Below are 22,879 nucleotides of genomic sequence, written 5' to 3' on the forward strand. Positions count from 1 at the left end.
ATTAAAAAATTTGAAAAAAAAAAGATGCTATAACAGATTTTATCCACAGGATAAGAGAAAATAAATAATATATACCGAGCATTTTGCATAGTGCCTTTAAGTAACTCAATATCTAAATTTATTTTTTTTATTAAAAAATTTTTTTTAAATTAATTTACCTATTTTGAGAGAGGCAAAGAGAGTGTGAGTGGCAGAGGGGCAAAGAAAGAGGGAGAATCCCAAGCAGGCTCTGCGCTGTCAGTGGAGAGGCCATGCAGTGCTCGAACTCATGAAACCGTGAGATCATTACCTAAGCCAAAATTAAGAGTTTGAGGCTCAACCGACTGAGCCACCCAGGAGCCCCTAATGTTTTTTTTTGTTTGTTTGTTTGTTTTTTAAGTAGGCTTCATTCCCAACGTGGGGCTTGAACTCATGACCCGGAGATTAAGAGTCACATTCTTTACCGACTGAGCCAGCCAGGTGCCCACAATTTCTAAGTATTTATAAAATGCTTACCAGTATTGCCTCTTGGGATGACCCTAAAAGAGATGCTGAATTGTACCAAGTAGAATAAGGCATTCCAAGAAATGAGAATGTTATATGCAAAGCTCTGAGAGCAGCAGAGTGTGGTGTGTGGAACAATGTCGGTGGCTAAACTGGAGAGGACAAGGCTAGAGGCAGGGAAATTATTGAAAGATGGTAAGAGAGATGACGAGTGCCCAGACTAGAGCAGTGGCAGAGGAGAAGAGATAGATCAAAGAGATATCCAGGATGCAGACCTGATAGGGAGTGGTAGACGATTAGATGGGGGAGGAAGAAAAAGACTGATGGAAATCCTAGGTTTGTGATGTGATTTACATGCTGGCGATAATGAACCACACAGCCACAAACCTATTTTAGAGGAAGAAGCAGAAGTGTTTGGTGTTGACATATTTAAGTTAATGTAAAGCATCTAGGTAAAGATCATCTGCAATATAGTAGACATTCAGAATTCAGAAGTCAACATTTTTTTAGAATACCTAATCAATATAAATACTTACATAATTGGTTCTTATAGAATCACCCTGGCAATGACAAAGGGATATTAATCAAGAGTTAACAGATTATAATAGAGTTTTATGACTGACCCAGAAAGTATAGGGCTAGTCAAACCGGAATTAAGTAAATTAAAAACAAATTTCCATCACTACCTCAGCTGCTTTGCCGTTGTAAAGGCGAAAATGATTACAGGCCTTAAGATTGAGTGCGATGGTGCTTTCAGGGATTTGCTGAAGGTAAACTGCCAGAACTTCCTGAGACACATCATAGTAATCCAGCTTGTAGTAACACAGGGCCACATACACATTGAGGGCAAGGTATTCCCTATTAGGTGAAAGGATTAAGGGTTAACAGTTGAAGTCTACTTCAGAGAAATGTTGTCAAACGACAAAGACTTTTTTAATGGTTAAAAATGGACAGCCAGGCGGAGAAAACATGAATTTGCCTTTCGAAGAAAGAAACCAAGATACCATCAGTGTGATATTTTTCTTTTGTACTGTAATATTTGGGCGTTTTAAGTAGAATGAAAGATGACAACGAAAGGAGAAAGGGAAACATTCAACTCCTACTCGTTCATGTTAAAAAAAATGAAACTAACATAGTGGGCAAAAACTGTAAATGAGCACATGCGGTACAGGGGACTGACACACAAGAAGCAGACTCGATGAGTGAGGGGGAAATGGCTGGGGTGCAGGTAAAACAAAAGGAGAGAAGGCAGGTGGGTGAGACATTTTGGGAAAGTGAGAGAGAGACCACATGGTCAGTGATAAAAGTTGGAATGTTAATTCTCGGGAATGGTTTATTTCTAATTTTGTCAAAACGTTACCTACGATGTAATACAATGCTGAAATGATACATTTAGACCATGCATTTTCTTTTTTTTTTTTTTTTAATTTTTTTTTTTCAACGTTTATTTATTTTTGGGACAGAGAGAGACAGAGCATGAACGGGGGAGGGGCAGAGAGAGAGGGAGACACAGAATCGGAAACAGGCTCCAGGCTCCGAGCCATCAGCCCAGAGCCCGACGCGGGGCTCGAACTCACGGATGCGAGATCGTGACCTGGCTGAAGTCGGACGCTTAACCGACTGCGCCACCCAGGCGCCCCTAGACCATGCATTTTCAACAGGAGTTAAGAATTCTTCTGAAGAAATGGAAAATCGTACTCATTTAAGTATAAAGCATAGATATACGTTTGAGATGTAAATGGACACACGGTATATCTGTGGTTTCAATGCTTCATGAGAAGGTGGCTGGGGAAAAGAAGTCCAAAAAGGCTCTCTGGAAGGGTGATAACGAAATTAAGGTGGAGAAATCCTGATCTGGAGAATAAGGAGTTCTTAATGAGGCCAGATTATTAGCCAAACACATTTGAACCCATGGTGATAATAGATCGAAACCATACTAGGTCCTCAGCCAAACTGTTTCCAGGAAAAAAAATAACAAAATGAGATTCTGAGTAGACATAAAAGGGCACAGACCTGTTATCTAGCAGTATTCGCTTATAAATATCAATAGCTTCTTGGTAGTGAGATCGCATATAGTGGATTGAGGCCAAACTGAGTTGATCTTCTGTGATATCCTGAAGATTCTGATGAAAGTTCATCAACTTCTTCTCATCATTAAACTAAAATTGTCAGAGGAAAAAACACATGAAAAGATTCATATTAGAGAACAGTTAATCAATACCTATGGTACAGAGATTTTAACTCCTCCTTCAACCACCTTGTCTCTCTGTTCTCCCTATTTCTCTTCAGTTCCTTATCTTCTCTTCTGTCTCCTTCAGAGAAAGAATGAAAACAGCCTCTGGAGGCATAGCCTTGACAATGGAAAACCTTTAAGTCACAGCTAATAACCACCCTCTTCCTTCTTCCTATTTCTTTCTTGCTTTTCTTTTTTTCTATGTCTTTTTATTGCTTTCATTTGCTGTTTATAAGAGAGACATTTTAAAATATAAAGACACATGGGGAGCCTGAGTCAGTCAGGCTCAGTCAGTTAAGCATACAACTTCGACTTAGGTCATGATCTCTTGGTTTGTGGGTTCGAGCCCCTCATCAGGCTCTGTGCTGACAGCTCAGAGCCTGGAACCTGCCTCAAATTCTGTGTCTCCCCCTTTCTCTGCCCCTCCCCTACTTGCACTCTGTCTCTCTCTTTATCAAAAAAAAATAAACATTAAAAAATTTTTTTAAATATAAAGACACAGTAAGATAGAAAGTTTAAAAGTATCTCAAGAGATATAATAGACAAATATTATACAAAAAAGAGCCAGTGTAGATATACAAATATGACAAAGTAGACTTTATGTGAAGAGGAATTTCTAGAGATAAAGAGAGGCATTTCATAATGATGTTTTAATCCACTAGATGGATATAAGAATTCTAAATTTGTATGCACTTAATGATACAGTCTGGAAAACATGTAAAGCAAAAACTGAAAGAACTAAACAGAGAGATAGATAATTACAGTGTGATATTTTTAAATGCACCAATTATTTTCATATATTGCACATGGGTGATATGATAAACTTTCTGTAAAATAATTTAGCAATATCAATGAAAATCTTTACAGTTGTTCAAATTCAATTAACTCAGTAAGCTCATTTCTAGGATGTTCAGAATAACATTTTTGTAATTAAAATTAAAACAATCTAAATGGAAAAATAAATAAATAAAACAATCTAAATGGGACTGATTCCTTGATTTCTCTTTGTGCTGCTTCATTTTTGGTGTACAAAAATGCAACAGATTTCTATACATTGATTTTTGTTTCCTGTGACTTAACTGAATTCATGTATCAGTTCTAGCAATTTTTGGGTGGAATCTTTTAGGTTTTTTTTTTTTTTTAACCAAGTTTTCTATATAGAATATCATGTCATCTGCAAATAGTGAAAGTTTTACTTCTTTGCCAATATGAATGCCTTTTATTGCTTTTTGTTGTCTAATTGCTGAGGCTAGGACTTCCAGTACTATGTTAAATAACAGTGGTAAGAGTGGACATCCCTGTCTTATTCTTGACCTTAGAAGAAAAGCTGTTTTTCCCTGTTGAGAATGACATTAGTTGTGGATTTCTCATACATGGCCTTTATTATGTTGTGATGTTTCTTCTAACCCTACTTTGTTGAGGGTTTTTATCATGAACGGATGATGAACTTTGTCAAATGCTTCTACTGCATCTATTGAAATGATCAAAAGGCTCTTATCCTTTGTTTCATTAATGTGGTGTATCACATTGGTTGATTTGCAACTACCGAACCACACTTGCAGCCCAGGAATAAATCCCATTTGATTGTGGTGAGTGATTCTTTAAATGTACTGTTGGATTAGGTTTGCTAGTATTTTTTTTTTAATTTTTTAATGTTTATTTATTTTTGAGAGACAGAGAGACAGAGCATGAATGGGGGATGGACAGAGAAAGGAGGACACAGAATCTGAAGCAGGCTCTAGGCTCTGAGCTGTCAGCACAGAGCCCGACGTGGGACTCGAACTCACGAGCCACGAGATCAAGACCCGAGCCGAAGTCAGACACTTAATGGACTAAGCCACCCACGTGCCCCTGTTTGCTAGTATTTTATTCAGAAATCTTATATCCATGTTCATCAGAGATATTGGCCTGCGGTTGCCTTTTGTAGTGGAATCTTTATCTGGCTTTGGTATCAGGGTATGCTGTTCTCATACAATTAACAACACAAGAAACATAAGGTGCTGGTGAGCATATTAACAAAGGGGGACCCTCTTACATTGTTCTTGGGAATGCAAACTGGTGCAGCCACTTTGAATACAGTATGGAAATTCCTCAAAAGGTTAAAAATAGAACTACCCTACGATCCAACAATTGCACTACCAGGTATTTACCCAAAGAATACAAAAATACTAATTCAAAGGGATACACGCACCTTGATGTGTATAGCAGCACTATCTACAATGGCCAAATTATGGAAAGAACCCAAATGCCCACTGACTAATGAATGGATAAAGAAGATATGGTATATATTTACCATACCAGAAAGACAAATAAAGAAACTGATCCCATTCACAATTGCACCAAGAAGCATAAAATACCTAGGAATAAATCTAACCAATGATGTAAAAGATCTGTATGCTGAAAACTATAGAAAACTTATGAAGGTAATTGAAGAAGATTTAAAGAAATGGAAAGACATTCCCTGCTCATGGATTGGAAGAATAAATATTGTCAAAATGTCAATACTACCCAAAGCTATCTACACATGCAATGCAATCCCAATCAAAATTGCACCAGCATTCTTCTCGAAACTAGAACAAGCAATCCTAAAATTCATATGGAACCACAAAAGGCCCCGAATAGCCAAAGTAATTTTGAAGAAGAAGACCAAAGCAGGAGGCATCACAATCCCAGACTTTAGCCTCTACTACAAAGCTGTAATCATCAAGACAGCATGGTACTGGCACAAAAACAGACACATAGACCAATGGAATAGAATAGAAACCCCAGAACTAGACCCACAAACGTATGGCCAACTCATCTTTGACAAAGCAGGAAAGAACATCCAATGGAAAAAAGACAGTCTCTTTAACAAATGGTGCTGGGAGAACTGGACAGCAACATGCAGAAGGTTGAAACTAGACCACTTTCTCACACCATTCACAAAAATAAACTCAAAATGGATAAAGGACCTGAATGTGAGACAGGAAACCATCAAAACCTTAGAGGAGAAAGCAGGAAAAGACCTCTCTGACCTCAGCCGTAGCAATCTCTTACTTGACACATCCCCAAAGGCAAGGGAATTAAAAGCAAAAGTGAATTACTGGGACCTTATGAAGATAAAAAGCTTCTGCACAGCAAAGGAAACAACCAACAAAACTAAAAGGCAACCAACGGAATGGGAAAAGATATTTGCAAATGACATATCGGACAAAGGGCTAGTATCCAAAATCTATAAAGAGCTCACCAAACTCCACACCCGAAAAACAAATAACCCAGTGAAGAAATGGGCAGAAAACATGAATAGACACTTCTCTAAAGAAGATATCCGGATGGCCAACAGGCACATGAAAAGATGTTCAACGTCGCTCCTTATCAGGGAAATACAAATCAAAACCACACTCAGATATCACCTCACGCCAGTCAGAGGGGCCAAAATGAGCAAATCAGGAGACTATAGATGCTGGAGAGGATGTGGAGAAACGTGAACCCTCTTGCACTGTGGGTGGGAATGCAAACTGGTGCAGCCGCTCTGGAAAGCAGTGTGGAGGTTCCTCAGAAAATTAAAAATAGACCTACCCTATGACCCAGCAATAGCACTGCTAGGAATTTATCCAAGGGATACAGGAGTACTGATGCATAGGGGCACTTGTACCCCAATGTTTATAGCAGCACTCTCAACAATAGCCAAATTATGGAAAGAGCCTAAATATCCATCAACTGATGAATGGATAAAGAAATTGTGGTTTATATACACAATGGAATACTACGTGGCAATGAGAAAAAATGAAATATGGCCTTTTGTAGCAACATGGATGGAACTGGAGAGTGTGATGCTAAGTGAAATAAGCCATACAGAGAAAGACAGATACCATATGGTTTCACTCTTATGTGGACCCTGAGAAACTTAACAGAAACCCATGGGGGAGGGGAAGGAAAAAAAAAAGAGGTTAGAGTGGGAGAGAGCCAAAGCATAAGAGACTGTTAAAAACTGAGAACAAACTGAGGGTTGATGGGGGGTGGGAGGGAGGGGAGGGTGGGTGATGGATATTGAGGAGGGCACCTTTTGGGATGAGCACTGGGTGTTGTATGGAAACCAATTTGACAATAAATTTCATATATTAAAAAAAAAAAAGAAGATATGGTATATATTTACAATGGAATATTATTTAGCTATAAAAAAGAATGGAATCTTGCCATTTGCAATGATGTGGATGGAGCTAGAGAATATTATCCTGAGCAAAATAAGTCAGTCAAAGAAAGACAAATACCATATGATTTCACTTATATGTGGAACTACAGAAACAAAACAGATGAGCATAGAAAAGATAGAGAGGGGCAAACAAAGAAACAGATCCTTAACGATGGTTACCAGATGGGAGGTGGATGGGGGAATAGGTTAAATAGGTGATGGGGATTAAGGAGTTCACTTGTGAGGATCATGGGGTATGGAATGTATTAAAAAATTTTAAATAAATAAATACATAAATATGATCTAAAAGTCAAATAACTATGAATTGTTAAATAAATTATGATACATGATACAATGAAATGTTTTTTATAAAAAACATTTTAAAAAGTCAGTCTTAAAGACTATTTGTGCCTCAAGGATATGCTCATAGTATAAAGACAGGTAGAAAAAAAAAAAGCAGAATATAAAAGTATATATTCAACATGAGTCTCACTCTTGCAAAACAAAGGAATGCATATATAAATATGCATACAAAAAATAATTATCCTAAAAGGAGATATACCAAAAGATTGAAATGTGGTTACCTTTAAATATGGTAAATGTTATTTCCTTTTTCAATTTTTGTTACTTACATTTTATCTAATGGAATTAATGTGTAACTTCTTTAATATGGAAAATTATTTGAAAAAAAATTTTATGATGATGACCAAAATTATTGATATAAGGCAATTTTGAAAAGTGTGTATGTATTTCTAGAAATTAATACAAGGTGTCTTTGAGTGTGCTTCCAAGAGACAATAGGAGACAGTGGAAAGAAACTAATCTTAAATGACTGCTACTTAAGAAGAACTAAGATCTAACATCTCTTAATAAATTAGTAGGGTAAAGAACATTAAGGGGAAGAACTTTTATAAAATTAACACCTATGTTCTATTTGTTCTACAAATTCATTAACAAGCATTTCTAGTTAATTATCTTTCACCAGGGGCACCTGGATGGCTCAGTCAGAGGACTTTGGCTCAGGTCATGGTCTCAAGGTTTGTAATTTTGAGCCCTGCATCCGGCTTCGTGCTGACAGTGCAGAGCCTGCTTGGGATTCTCCCTCTCTCTCTCTGCCACTCTCTACTTGCACATGCTTGCATGCTCTCTCTCTCTCAAAATAAATAAAACTTAAAAAATTTTTTTAAATTATCTTTCACCATTGTTTTTAATAAGAAAGAAAAAATATTTTAAAAACAAAAAGTGTGAAACAAGAACATAAATACCTTATGAGCCAAGTGGAAGAGGAGGCGATTTTGAAGTCGGCTTTTTGGAGCTAGAAAAAAAAGTTCAAGCTACTTATTAATTGTCAATGGCACTTAGTCCCCTGCAAGAATAACATGAGACAGGGGCGCCTGGGTGGCTCAGTCGGTTAAGTGTCCAACTTCAGCTCAGGTCATGATCTCACGGTTCGAGCCTCACAGCGGGCTCTGTGCTGACAACTCGGAGCCTGGAACCTGCATCAGATTCTGTGTCTCCCTCTCTCTCTGCCCCTTCCCTGCTCACGCTCTCTTTCTCAAACATAAAATAATAAAACACTGAATTTAATTTGATTCATACTGTCATTATTCTTCATCTTTCCACCCCTGGTTCTCTTTACCCAATTCTTATTTGCAAGTTGATGCCCAGTTCTTCTTAGACGGCTGTCAGGACAGGTGAAGCAAATGAAAATAAGTCTGGATTCTTTAAGCAGAAATTACTTGGCTTCTCATTGAGAAACAGGGAAAATAGCTATAAAATCCACATCCATAAGGGCTTAAACAACTACACCAATTCCTACAATAACATGAACATCCTACCATAGTGGGGCTTAAGAAAGATAACTTGCTCTTTGCTTCTCTCATCCTTTTTTTTCAGCCTCTGGGGAGGTGGGGGAGAGGAAGCACCATGGAGATTAACTCTCTCTTTAAAAGTAAAATTGCTAAGGTTCAATATTCTTTGAAGAATAAAGCTATTTTTTAGTTTTCTTTTTCTTAATTATTATTTATTTTTTGATTGTAGTTAGTTTTTAGTTTTATCATGGTACTTGCTTTTTCCTCAGTGAAAAATGAATTGGGGCTCGTGGGTGGCCCGATCCATTAAGCATCTGACTCTTGATTTCTGCTCAGGTCATGGTCTCACGGTTCATGAGTTTGAGCCCCGTGTTTGCCTCTGTGCTGATAGTGCGGAGCCTGCTTGGGATTCTCTCTTTCCCTCTCTCTCTACCCCTCCCCCGCTCACAAGCACATGCTCTCTCTCTCAAAATAAATAAACTTAAAAAAAAAAAAAAAGAAAAAGGAATTAAATAAGTTTTAAAATCTCCAAAATAACTCTTTCCATTAGTGATGAATACTAGATATTAAAAGGGGCCAATTTACCTTTAAATCCAGCTGCTTCAGCTTGTTTATACATTCCAAGAAAAAAGTAGGTACAGGCTAGGTTCACCCAGACTTCAGGATTGCAGTTTTCCTCTTTTGTTGCACTTTCATATTCCTGAAATATACATTAAGCAGGGATCTCATTTCAGCCGTAAAGCAATCGATGAGCCATTCTTCTATAATGGAATAGGATTTCTTACTGAGACTGGGCAACTTCACATTTAGGGAATCCTATATGCTCCTCAACTGTTCTGTACCTTCAAGGTTACATACTGAAGCTATAGATCAATCCTCCCCACGTGGGCTGTTGTGCACACAATCTTAAACTGGTTTTTCCCCCCTTTTCACGCTGATCCATGAGCTAACAAACCGCAAAATTTAAAGTAACTAAAATATTTTATTTTTGCTAACTTAAAAAAAAATGGGTACATGGGTGGCTCAGTTGGTTAAGGGTCCAACTCTTGATTTCAGCTCAGGACATGAGCCCATGGTTCGTGAGTTCGAGCCCTGAGTTGGGCTCTGCGCTGAGAGGGTGGAGCCTGCTTGGGATTCTCTGTTTCCCCCTCTCTCTCCACTCCTCCCTCTCTCTCTTTCTTTCTCTCTCAAAATAAATAAATAAACTTTAAACATAAAAGCTACCTTATAAGAAATATATAGGTTTGGTTAACTTAAAATCTGATAATATACTATAAATATTGTTTCGTTCTAATTGTTTTCTGGGTTAGTTTATTTGCCTTTACATTCTATTTCTGTTAAGAGTTTATTTTATTATTATATTTTTAAGTAGACTCCCCGCCCAACACGGGGCTCAAACTCACAACCCTGAGATCCAAGAGTCCTATGCTCTACTGACTGAGCCAGCCAGGTGGCCCCATTTGGCTTTACATTTTATTTTATTTTTTTGACATTTATTTATTGATTTTGAGAGAGAGAGAGAGAGAGCATGCACACATGCAAGCTCAAACAGGGGAGGAACAGAGAGAGAGAGAGAATCTAAAGCAGGCTCTGAGCTGTCAGCTCAGGGCAGAGCCTGACACAGGGCTTGATCTCACAAGCCTGACATCATGACCTGAGCTGAAATCAAGAGTCAGATGCTTAATCGACTGAGGCACCCAGGTGCCCCCTGGCTTTATATTTGAAAAAGGTATTTTTTTTCCTGCCAAGTACACCTTCTGAGATTTACGTTGTCAACCACATTTTCCATATACCCTATTTACCAGTCTTTACCAGATTCCTTTGTTTCTTTTTCTTACTACATATGGGCTACTCTCTTCTCCCTATACCTTTCAAAAATACCATCAGCCTCTATTGTCATTTACATATCTTCCCTTTGCCCTAATTGATTTTGTTGTTGTTGCTGTTTTTAATGTTTATTTTTGAGAGAGACAGACAGATTGCGAGTGGAGGAGGGGCAGAGAGAGAGGGAGACACAGAATATGAAGCAGGCTCCAGGCTCTGAGCTGTGTCAGCACTGAGCCTGATATGAGGCTCAAATTCACAAACTGTGAGATCATGACCTGAGCCGAAGTAAGACACTTAACCAACGGAGCCACCCAAGCACCCCAGTTTTTGTTGTTTTAAAGTTTATTTATTTATTTTGAGAGAGAGAGCATGTGCGAGCAGGGGAGGGACAGAGAGAGAGGGAAGCAGAATACCAAGCAGGCTCCGTGCTGTCAATGCAGAGCCTGATGTGGGGCTTGAACTCATGAACCGTGACATCATGACCTGAGCCAAAATCGAGTCCTCTGCTCAACTGAATGAGCCACCCAGGCACCCCTGTTGTTTTTGTTCATCATCTTACCTCATTACCTGACCTTGGACACTTTCATTCTGGTTATGCAGGTTTTAAATTTTTTTTTTTTCAACGTTTATTTATTTTTGGGACAGAGAGAGACAGAGCATGAACGGCGGAGGGGCAGAGAGAGAGGGAGACACAGAATCGGAAACAGGCTCCAGGCTCTGAGCCATCAGCCCAGAGCCTGATGCGGGGCTCGAACTCACGGATGGCGAGATCGTGACCTGGCTGAAGTCGGACGCTTAACCGACTGCGCCACCCAGGCGCCCCTGGTTATGCAGGTTTTAAAATAACCTTAGATTACATTTTGGGGGTAAGAATATGTGGTAAGTATTTAAACAATTTCATTTATGATTTAAAAACTGTTTGACTAATGGCATCTAAAATTTTATCTAGATTCATAATCCTATAGATTGCTCATTAGATAGGTACTGTTTAGGGGCGCCTGGGTGGCTCAGTCGGTTAAGCCGCCGACTTCGGCTCAGGTCATGATCTCGCGGTCTGTGAGTTCGAGCCCCACGTCAGGCTCTGTGCTGACAGCTCAGAGCCTGGAGCCTGTTTCGGATTCTGTGTCTCCCTCTCTCTGACCCTCCCCCATTCATGCTCTGTCTCTCTCTGTCTCAAAAATAAATAAACGTTAAAAAAAAAATTTTAGATAGGTAAACGTTAAAAAAAAAATTTTAGATAGGTACTGTTTACAATGACAAAGAAAAACAACTTTTAAAACTGCACTTGCAGAAATATAAAGATAATGTAATCTTTCCTATCTAAAATGAACCAAGAAAAATAAAAATGAACTTTTGAGAAAGGCATCTTGGAAATTTTATCCAAAGGGGTTTTTCTTCTCCTGAAGCTTTCCTTAAGAAATACTAAGTGAGGGGGGCGCCTGGGTGGTGCAGTCGGTTAAGCGTCCGACTTCAGCCAGGTCACGATCTCGCGGTCCGTGAGTTCGAGCCCCGCGTCAGGCTCTGGGCTGATGGCTCAGAGCCTGGAGCCTGTTTCCGATTCTGTGTCTCCCTCTCTCTCTGCCCCTCCCCCGTTCATGCTCTGTCTCTCTCTGTCCCAAAAATAAATAAAAAAACGTTGAAAAAAAAAATTAAAAAAAAAAAGAAATACAAAGTGAGATTTGAAGAATCTCACTAGTATATATGCAAAAGCAAAGAGTAAACAAGATATATATATGTGTATATATATATGTATATAAGTATATACACTTGAACACATATAAAAGATTTATGAAGCAATACATCAAACAAGAGCCAATTGTTGCCTCTGTTAACAAAGAAATAGAATTGGGAAAGGGAGATAGGATGACTTTTTTCTTTTTATCTTGTTCCCTTCTGTATTGTTTGGATTTTACTAAGAGCATGAATTATTATAATATAGAGCTTAATAACTTTTTCAAAACCCTTCTGTTACAATTTTTAAAAATTGTTTTAAGTTTTATTTATTTATTTTGAGAGAGAGAGAGAGAGACAGCAGGAGCCGGAGAGGGGCAGAGAGAGGGAGACAGAGAGAATCTGCACTGACAGTGCAGAGCCTGATATGGGGCTTGAACTCAACCAACCGTGAGATCATGACCTGAGCTGAAATCAGGAGTCCATGCCCAACTGACTGAGCCACCCAGGTGCTCCATACCTTTTTTTTTTTTTTTTTTTTTTTTTTACTAACCTCCAAAGCTCTCTTGTAGTCACCCAGGTGAAAAGCACAGTATCCAATCCACAAATTAGTGTCCTCTTCTTGTTCCCCAACATGCCGTTTGAACTTCAGGTTAAAATTTCATTTAAAAAAAAAACAGAAAAACAGAACAAACAAACAAACAAGAAACATGAAAAGCTTTGAATAAACCCTCTGTTTAAAAAAACTGCTATGTTAAGCTACGGATGAACAATAGGAAATTGAAAGTAACAGAAGCAAGACAATAACATTTAATTAAGTCTATATACCTAAGGAACTCAGCACAATTACCTTCTAATCGTCACAGAGAATGTATCTGTATATTTCTTAAATGCTGCAATAACTATCAGAATCTAAATTTTATTTATTTCGTGAGGCATCATCAAAAGGCTGGAACAATTATTGTTACATAGCAAATGAAACAGGCTATACTGAAACAACATATATAGCCACATGATCTTCCCAATTCTTTTCAAGGTTAGGAATTAAAAGAATTTTAATGTTTGACTTCTATATTATCCAAGAAAACTATAACACAGATAGATTATTTCTTAGATATTCACAAGATGAAAATTTCTCGTTCACTTAATATTTCCAGTTGAAAGAAATGCATAATTTCAAATATTTCACGTTCATTTTTCTTTTTCTTTTTTAAAAATGTTTGTTTGTTTGTTTGTTTGTTTGTTTGTTTATTTATTTATTTATTTATTTATTTATTTTGGGGAGCGAGAGAGAGAGCACATGCAAGGGAAGGGCAGAGAGAGAGGGAGACAGAGAATCCCAAGCAGAATCCCAATATGTCTGGGACATATTAAGGAACACAAGAATTACGTGAAGTATCTAACGCCAAATAACTGAAAGTTAGAGATTAAACAGTGAACTCAAGGCTACCAGAGAAAGAGAAGGTAGTAGCAGGGACTGTCACAGCCCACTGACTCCAACACCTGTGTTCTCACCCTCCATGCTCTATGCATTCAAACTCACACTTCAAGCCTATCCCATTAGTGAACACATATATCTTTGATAGGTTATGACCTTCTGCTGACAGCGAATCAGTAAATCATTCTGTAACCCTTGAACAGGTTTACCACGACCTGTGAGAATTAAGGATATTCAGAAGCCTGGCCTCATTTCTGTCCATTGGGAGAAAATATATGTGAATTCCCCAGGCAACAAAAGTCCCATTTTCGAGGAAATGAATGAGGCTTTTGAAAGAGGAATCTGAACTCCCATGGTTAGGTGAGAGTTTTCCATTCTACAGGCTGATAAACCAAAAACATGGATAAAAAAACTAAATAGGGAGCCGACACATATCTGTAGATCATTGCTACAGAATATTGGGTGCCTTGACTGTGACAAGATGGAGACATCCAATGATACTTTCTGGTCTGGGTAAGAACTTACTCCTGTAGTTAATTCTATACATTAGAAATCTTCTTTTCGCAAAATGCTGTGGATTTGAGTACAGTGCCTTAAGTCTGAAGACATTCTTATTTGAAGTCTTCCTGAATTTGCACCTAAGAATGTAAGCACAGAGCAGAGTCTCCCTGACAACCTGAAAGTAGTACAAGATTACACAGTAAGGGAAATGTGGTTGTTGTCTAAAAAGAGAGAAGAGAAATAGAGACTGACAAAAATTAGACATATACCTACCACTTAGTCCACTGACTTACAGAGCTAGAAGGTCCTTCCAAGTCAACTTCCCCACTTTAATGATGAGAAAGCTGACACCAAAAAAGTCAAACAAGATGCTCAATATCAGAGCTAGTAAGAAACATAGAAGCACACGTGGAAGATTGAGAAATACATAAAGCTCACTAAAACAATCATTGTTGATAGATTATAAGTAAGATAGCTGGAGTTGTAATTCGGAGAAATGACTGGCAAAACACAACTGGGCTATGCCGTCAAAACTCTTCAACTCTTCACTGTTTGGTGTGCTCCTTCATTCTCCTATAACATGTGATTCCCACAAAGCAGTTTCTCCAGGTGTAGTGTCCTTGGATCATCTATGTCAGAAGCACTTGGGCTACGTGACAAAAATGCAGGTCCTGAACAGCACCATATTGTAAAGAATCAGAATCCCTGGGGTGCCTGGGTGGCTTAATCGGTTAAGCATCCGACTCTTGATTCAGCTCATGACCTCACAGTTCATAAGATGAAGCCCCACGATGGGCTCTGTGTGGAGCATGGAGCCTGCATGGGATTCTCTCTCTCCCCCCCTCTCTCTCTGCTCCTCCTCTGCTCTCTCTCAAAAATAAGTAAATAAACATTAAAAAAAAAAGAAAGAATCATAACCCCTAAGGCAGGAGTAGAGGAATGTATGTTTCAATAAGTACCCTAAGTGATTCTGATGCGTATTAGAAGTTGAGAAGTACTGCCATAAAGATTTGAAATATTTTCTGAAGATATGGTATTCTAGGCAACAAGCATGAAGCATTCATGCTTCATTTGAATAATGAATTCAAATGAATTCATTTGAATAATGATTCAAATTTTATAAGAGATAAGAGGAATAAATCATAAATTGGTCAGGGGTTGGGATAAGCAATGTGTGAACTGATGCTGTATCCAATGTCCCTCCAGAGTTTTAGCTGAATTCACCATCAGTGGGACTAGACATAATTAAAAGCGTCCCTCAAGAAGTAAGCCGATCTTGTTAGTTCATCTTTAATCAGGTTTATCGTTATCACGGAATCTGGAACCTGTGCCAGACTCGATTTATAGGAAGCCCTCCCTCCCAAAACATCCACCTGTTCCAACAGCACAAGGTTGGAACGAAACCAGCGTTCACCCAAGCATTCATCCATATTCTGGTATTCGCCTCCTAAGAAGCAATCTTCTTAGGACATTACCTCCAATAGGGTAATAGCTCCAGTGAAATCTCTTTGTGAAAGTAGCTCCTCTAGTTTTGGAATCTTCCTACCTTTCTTCTTTCTCTTGTCAGCGTGCGGTAGGTCCCCGCCTACAGCAGGCTTGGCCCTTGAAAGCATCTGTGAAAGAAGCAACAAAGACAGCTGTATGATCCAATTCCGATGGTCAGATTTAAACTCAGAGTAACAGCTCCGGGATTTGCATGTCAAGTCCTTAACAACCAACCCCAGGGAAGCCCATTCAAACTCTTTGTAACAACTATTTTACTAAAAGGGCCATCACCCTGTACTTGGGCTGAACCCAACAGCTACTACATGTTATCTTCTTTATCAATTCATTAGAGCGGGGTAGGAGATGCTTTGGCGCAGCTTCTCTCATCTCAGTCTTCCCTTGGTCTGCTTTCCATCCCACGCGCAGCCTAGACGTGCAGTGGAGAAGCGGGAGGGAAGAAAGCATCGAGGTGTTTACAGTCGCATCCGTCTCCCGTGAGAACGTGGGTAGGGCAGGGAGATCATCCACCGCTGACACTCCTAGACTTAACCCAGAAGTGTGTTAGGAACCTCCGATCTCCAGGTCTAGGATCCACTCAAAGTTCTCCTCCCTCATTGTTCAGAGCCACTAACCATCTTGGGAGTTGGTTCGGTGAGCCTCTTCCCCAGACGGACAGAAAAGGCCCAGCCTTAGCGCCTCTCTGCATCCACACCGCTGGCTCCGTCTCCACGGCAACCCCGCGGGGGGTGGGGTCTGGTTCGCCGCGCAGAAAAGCTCCCAGGGGAACCCGTGCCCTCCGCCTTTTGGTTCCGCTCCCCGCTGCCGCTGCGAGAGGAGAAGTTCTCCCCTCAGGAGGAGAGGCAGGGTTTGCTGTGCTGGGAGTGAACGTTTGTATCTCTACTTAGGGCTTGATTTTAAGAACAGGCGGATTAGAATGGTATTCTTTTTCCAATATAAGTTTCCTGGGAAAGTCATTTTCAAGGACCACTTCCGATTTGGACCGTGTTGGGTTCCATAGCAACCCCCGGCGCTGACTGGCACGTGATCTGCGGCCTCCGGTCTCCGGGAAGCTTCGAAAAAAATCGCTGAACCGAGGAAGTTGGCATTTACAGGCGGGAGTTCACCAAAATAGTTTATTATTTACATAGATAAACATAATCCGTAACTGTAATAAATGTATGTTGGTTGGACGACTTAATTTATCTACTTTACTCCTGACCCGAATTAATCTGGCTGCATGCGTCGGATGAAATCCCCGCATTGTGGAATTTAGAGCTGGAAGCAATCTTAAAGGACATCCAGTGCAACCTTCGTAACCAAACCAGACATTTCGTCCGCTCGATGGGCGGCAAGCCAATAACAACCGACAGGGAGCTTCCGCAGTCGAAGAAAAGCTATTTATTGCTGTGGCGCCACCCAGAAGCGGGAGCGAATGCTCAAAAGTCCCAAACTCCACCGTGCTTTACAAGCAGGGTTTTAAAAGGGTGAAAATTCAGGGTAAGGATCCCAGGGCCTTGGATCATGCTGATTCATTAGGGATTAGGTCATCTATGACATTTCCTTTCTTGATCATCTTATCCCTTCTGGCGTCTCCGTCTGGTTTCGGTGCGATGGTAGTGAGGTGGTCGTTCAACTTCAGGGGCCTGGTCGTTCTGCTTTTAGGGGCCTGGAACTGCAAAACGCTCCGGGCAGACTGCACTGGTGAGGTCATCTCTAGAGTACAAAGGCAAAAGTTCTACATTCTGTAACTATCGCTAAGCTAAAAAAAAAAAAAAAAAAAAAAAAAAAAAAAAAATTCCCTTGGGAACATGACACACTGTGTTTGTTATCTCAGGCAGAACAGCATCCCACAGACTTGGGGCGGCAACTTTCTATTATTTCCTGAGGCATTTTTACAGGTTTCTTTTACAGTAACTAAGGACTACGGACTCTGGTCAGAGGCAGCTGGGAACAGTATGTCTAAACTGTGGGGTTTGTGAGGGCTTGCATCCCCAGTTTCGTACTGAGAATTAGCCAACTAAGAAACTAACATCTGGAGTATTCCCAAGTGTGTAGATAGTTGTGGCATAGTTGAATTACATTACATACAACTGTAGATAACCAGCCCTGTAGAGACTCATGTATACCATAAGATCATAGAGGCAGGTATGGTTTCCTAGATTCTTTTGCATCCTGCTCATGTTCCAGCCCCCGCCTCCCACCACCTGTTACTTGGAGAATAAGTAAATGACCACATACCCTAATTCACGGATACATACACTTTTATGTACACACAAGTATCCTTATATTCAGACACAGGAACATAGACTTAAGAAATGCAAAAATTCACCACCACTATACTTGTAATTCTTTTGGTTCCAAATATTAGAAATATTTCTACTTTTGGTTGAGTTTAAAACAATCATTTTCAGGGGCGCCTGGGTGGCTCAGTCGGTTAAGCATCCAACTTCAGCTCAGGTCATGATCTCACAGTCCCTGAGTTTGAGCCCCGTGTCGGGCTCTGTGCTGACTGCTTAGAGCCTGGAGCCTGCTTCGGATTCTGTGTCTCCCTCTCTCTCTGCCCCTCCCCTGCTCACGCTCTGTCTCAAAAACATTAAAAAGGAACCAATTATTTTCAGCTCTTCTTTACAGAAGTCTGCATACTTTTGTAATTGTCTTGTAGCAGGATTCTTGCACAGAGAGTCGTGACATCAGGCTTTTCTTTCCAGGAAGCAACTTTATTCCTGCTGGCACAACTTCGTTGAGTTCATACCCAAAGAAGTGAGCCCCGAACACCACGTGGCTTGGTTTTTTATATATTTTTTACTTTTTGTTTCCCATATATGGTAACACACAAACATGCAGTCTGATTAAGTGGTTTCATGTTACAAGGTCGTGAGGGATGTCACGTATGCGTATATCCAGTTTGCCTTGAGTTTTTTCTTTCTTTTTTTTTTTTTTTTTTTTTTTAGGGAGGGGCCCCTACCACAGTCTTATTGCAAGAGCATCCAAATATTAAACTCATCCTTTTATTTATTATTTAATTTTTTTTTAATTTTAGAGAGAGCAAGCAGCACAGGGGAGCATAGAGAATTTTTAACAGATTCCACTTTTCAGCACAGAACCCAACATGGGGTTCGATCCCATGACCCATGACCTGAGCTGAAATCAAGAGTTGGATGCTCAACTGACTGAGCCACCCACGTGCTCCTAAATTCATACTTTTAAAAAATGTTTGAGACAGAGAGAGACAGAGCATGAGCAGAGGAGGGGCAGAGAGAGAGGGAGACACAGAATCCGAAGCAGGCTCCAGGCTCGGAGCTGTCAGCACAGAGCCCGACGCGGGGCTCCCACTCAGGAACTGCGAGATCATGACCTGGGCAGAAGTCGGAGGCTGAACCGACTGAGCCACCCAGGCGCCCCTGTTCACTGACTTTTAGTACAAGTATCCCCTGCTTTTCAAAAGTTCATGTTTTGTCACTTCACTTTTATGAAAACCCTACATTGGTACCTGTTTTTGCTAACCAAAAGAAATCTGACGAGGGTTTTCACTTTTATAAAGAAAAGCAAAAAAGAGCGTGCCACATTTGTTCCACAACAAGCAGGGCAGCATGCACCAGTGCAGCAAAAGTGGCACCACCCAGCTCCTTTACCCAGAACCACGCTCGGCATCTCAGCATCAAGCCACCTGAGCTTCGAATTGTGTCTGTGATCATCTGTGCTTTATCTCAATTTATTTTGTGCTTCTGTTAGCAAGATGTGTCCTAAGGGATCAGAAAAGCTTCAGAGAGGTGATTATTTGGATCTGGGAGCACTCAAAAGTTTTCCTGCGCAAATTAACAGTAGGGGGCGCCTGGCTGGCTCAGTCAGAAGAGCATGCCTGCGACTCTTGACCTCAGGGTCGTGAGTTCAAGCCCCACGTGGGGTGTGGAGATTACTGAAATAAATAAAACTTTAAAAAATAATTAATTAACAGTAATTGCTTCTTTGCTTTAAGATGTTTTAGCTTCGGAAAAGTTTCATAGGAACACTCTACGTTCAGATAGCAGGGGAAAGCTGTATTCACAGAATTGTGCATCTATTACCATTATCAAATTCCAGAATGCTTTCATCATCCCCAAAAGGAACCCCATATCCGTCAGCAGTCATTCATCATTCCCCTCCTCACCTTAGCCTCTGGCAAGCACTAATATATATATATATATATATATTTTAACTTTTATTTAAAACATTAAATAAGAGGGGGGAGGGCAAAGAGAGGTGGGGACAGAGGATCTGAAGCAGGCTCTGTGCTGACAGCAAATGTGGGGCTCGAACTCTTGAATCACGAGGTCATGGCCTGAGCGGAAGTCGGAACCTCAAAACAACTGAGCCACCCAGGCGCCCCATTCTATGTTCTGTCTCTACGGATTAACCTATTCTGGACATTTCATGTAAATGAAATTGTGCAAATAGAGCTCCACACACCATATTTCTAAATATTGAAAAATCTTAAATCAATTTAGCAAACTGTTAGCTAAAATGTTTTATCCTCCTATCTTGACAAATATAGAAGGAAGTCAGATTCCAATTTAGAATTCTCAGACTTCCCAGAATTCTGTTGCCGGAGGGGGCAGTGTAGAGAGAGCCAGCCCCGGGTGCCAGCCCATTACCTTCTCCATCCTACGCCGAGGGGGCTTTGTGCATGTGTGTGGACACCCAGCCCACCAATGCAAACAGTAGTCACCCGCTTTCCTGACAGCTGTCACTCCCTAACAGACCTAAAGGCAGGATATGGAGACAAGTTTGGGGTTGTCTGGGCAGGGAATTCAGAGTCCTGGGCACCACAGCAGGGTGAGGATGGCTGCAAGGAGTCTGAAGAGGGCTCCAGAGCGCCTGGGTAGCTCTGTCAGTTAAGCGTCCGATTCTTCACTTTGACTCTGGTCATGATCTCCCAGTTCGTAGTTTCGAGCCCTACATGGGGCTCTGTGCTGGCGGTGTGGAGCCTGCTTGGGATTCTCTCCGCCCCTGCCCTGCTCACATGCTCTGTTTCTCTCTCAAAAAAAATAAATAAATAAACTTTTAGAAAAATAAATAAATAAACTTAAAAAACAAAACAAGCTTTGGCTCCACGGCCTCCTCACACCTGGTGCAGTCAGAACCCAGAGTCCAGAGCAGGGCTTCCCTCAGGAGGGTCTAAGGATAGTGTTGCCAATAATGGTATAAGCAATCCTGAAGATCTTGCCAAATCTATCGAAATAGTCTCTGATTTCCAGCAGTTTGGGATACTTCTTTAAGCATCTAAATCCCCGTAGCGGCTGTTTGGGCTGTAGCTTTAATGATGAAGGGCAGAACGTGGCATTCTGGGTGTACTTGAGAAGAGGCTATTATTCCCAACTACAGCTGAATCGAGGGTGTTGTGAAACAGATGGCAACATAAACACACAAAAGCTAGGTGCATGCGTAGGAGGCAAAGCTGGAACTGGCAACTTTATTGTAGTTGCATTAGAACAGCAGTTTCTGAGAGATTAGAAAGAATAATCCACACTGTGATGACGGTTGTATGACTGTCCAAATTTACTAAAAATCACTGAATTGTACACTTAAAACAGGTGAATTTTATGATCTGTAAATTGCATCTTGTTAGATCTGTGTTTTTTGGGTTTTTGGTCTGTTTTTTAAAATAATTCAGACCTGGGGCGCCTGGGTGGCTCAGTCAGTTAGTATCCGACTTCAGCTCAGGTCATGATCTCACGGTTCACGAGTTTGAGCCCCTGGTCGGGCTCTGGAGACTGCTTCAGGTTCTGTGTCTCCCTCTCTCTTCACCCTCTCCTGCTTGCACTCCATCTCTCTCTCTCTGAAAAATAAATAAACATTAAAGAAAAATTGGGGTGCCTGGGTGGCTCAGTTGGTTGAGCGTCTGACTTCGGCTCAGGCCACGATCTCAAGGTTTGTGAGTTCAAGCCCTACATCAGGCTCTGTGCTGACAGCTGGGAGCCTGGAGCCTGCTTTGGATTCTGTGTCTCCCTCTCTCTTTGCCCCTCCCTCACTCATGCTCTGTCTCTCTCTCTCTAAAAAATAAATGAAAATTAAAGGGGCGCCTGGGTGGCGCAGTCGGTTAAGCGTCCGACTTCAGCCAGGTCACGATCTTGCGGTCCGTGAGTTCGAACCCCGCATCAGGCTCTGGGCTGATGGCTCAGAGCCTGGAGCCTGTTTCCGATTCTGTGTCTCCCTCTCTCTCTGCCCCTCCCCCGTTCTTGCTTTGTCTCTCTCTGTCCCAAAAATAAATAAACGTTGAAAAAAAAAATTAAAAAAAAAAAAGAAAAAAAAACATTAAAGAAAAATTAAAAAGAGAATGTTTTAAAAACCAAATTTTACACACACATATACCAAAAAAAACCCCAAATTCTAGGAGCTCCTGCCTGGCTCAGTCAGTAGATCATGTGACTCTTAATTTCGGGGTTGTGAGTTTGAGCCCCATGTTGGGTGTTGAGATTACTTTAAAATATTAAAAAAAAATTTTTTTTATTCCACTCCCTGCACTAAATTGTATGGGCTCATGGAGAAAGGACCTTTTTTTGACTCTTCTAAGCAAGAGAAAGTTGACTCCAGGATTATGCATTTGAATACATACTCTTCAAAGAAATATGCTTTTCAATTATTTTAAAATAACTTGATTTTTCTTATTACAAAAAAGCTCCATACTCACCATGGAAATTTTGGAACATATTGAGAATTAAAAAGAAGAAAATTTAAATTAGCTATAAATACATACCCAAGAAATGACACCTATTAACATTTTATTTTCTTATAAATGATTTAGGGATGCCTGACTGGCTCAGTGGGTACAGTGTGTGAATCTTGATTTCAGGGTCATGAGTTTAAGGCCCGCATTGGACATAGAGCCTACTTTTAAAAAAATGAAAAAAAAAAGTGATTCAACCAGTACTGAAATATAATATAGTCATGGCTGAACTACTAATAAATTGAAGAACTAGATGACAGAAAATCTATAGGTAATAATTGTTAAAATTAAGTGATGAGCATGTGTGTATTTACCTTTATATTTTTGTACGGGAAATTTCCATAATCACTCTGCACTGAGCATGAAGACTGCTTGAGATTCTCTCTCTCTCTCTCTCTCTCTCTCTCTCTCCCCCTCTCTCTCTGCCCCTTTCCCCAGCTCACACTCTATCCCTCTCTCCCTCTAAACTAAAAAAAAAAAAAAAAAAAAAGCATTTAAAAATAAAAATTAAAAAGAAAATTTCCATAATCTAAATTTTAAAAGAGACATCTATTTG

General features: G+C 40.3%; 1 protein-coding gene across 5 annotated transcripts in view; it reads right to left on the bottom strand.

Annotated features, from left to right (window-relative positions):
* Positions 1-22,879, bottom strand: part of IFT56 (intraflagellar transport 56) — a 52,830-nt gene that overhangs the window by 26,944 nt on the left and 3,007 nt on the right. For 2 of the 5 annotated variants that reach the window (XM_086688962.1, XM_025929598.2), the window contains exons 2-8: positions 16,253-17,333; positions 15,611-15,748; positions 12,750-12,842; positions 9,284-9,398; positions 8,153-8,202; positions 2,497-2,642; positions 1,170-1,341 (exon numbers count right to left, since the gene is read on the bottom strand). In XM_086688962.1, coding sequence (XP_086545088.1) covers positions 1,170-1,341; positions 2,497-2,642; positions 8,153-8,202; positions 9,284-9,398; positions 12,750-12,842; positions 15,611-15,748; positions 16,253-16,255 — 717 coding nt within the window. In that variant the 5' untranslated portion in view covers positions 16,256-17,333. Of the gene's footprint in view, positions 1-1,169; positions 1,342-2,496; positions 2,643-8,152; positions 8,203-9,283; positions 9,399-12,749; positions 12,843-15,610; positions 15,749-16,252; positions 17,334-22,879 lie in introns of those variants that run through there. The other 3 variants (XM_086688979.1, XM_025929599.2, XM_086688989.1) reach the window with 3 other exon arrangements.

This window comes from Puma concolor, chromosome A2 (genome assembly GCF_028749965.1).
Source record: "Puma concolor isolate L17-30 chromosome A2, mPumCon1.1.hap2, whole genome shotgun sequence".
Classification (NCBI taxonomy): Eukaryota; Metazoa; Chordata; class Mammalia; order Carnivora; family Felidae; genus Puma; species Puma concolor.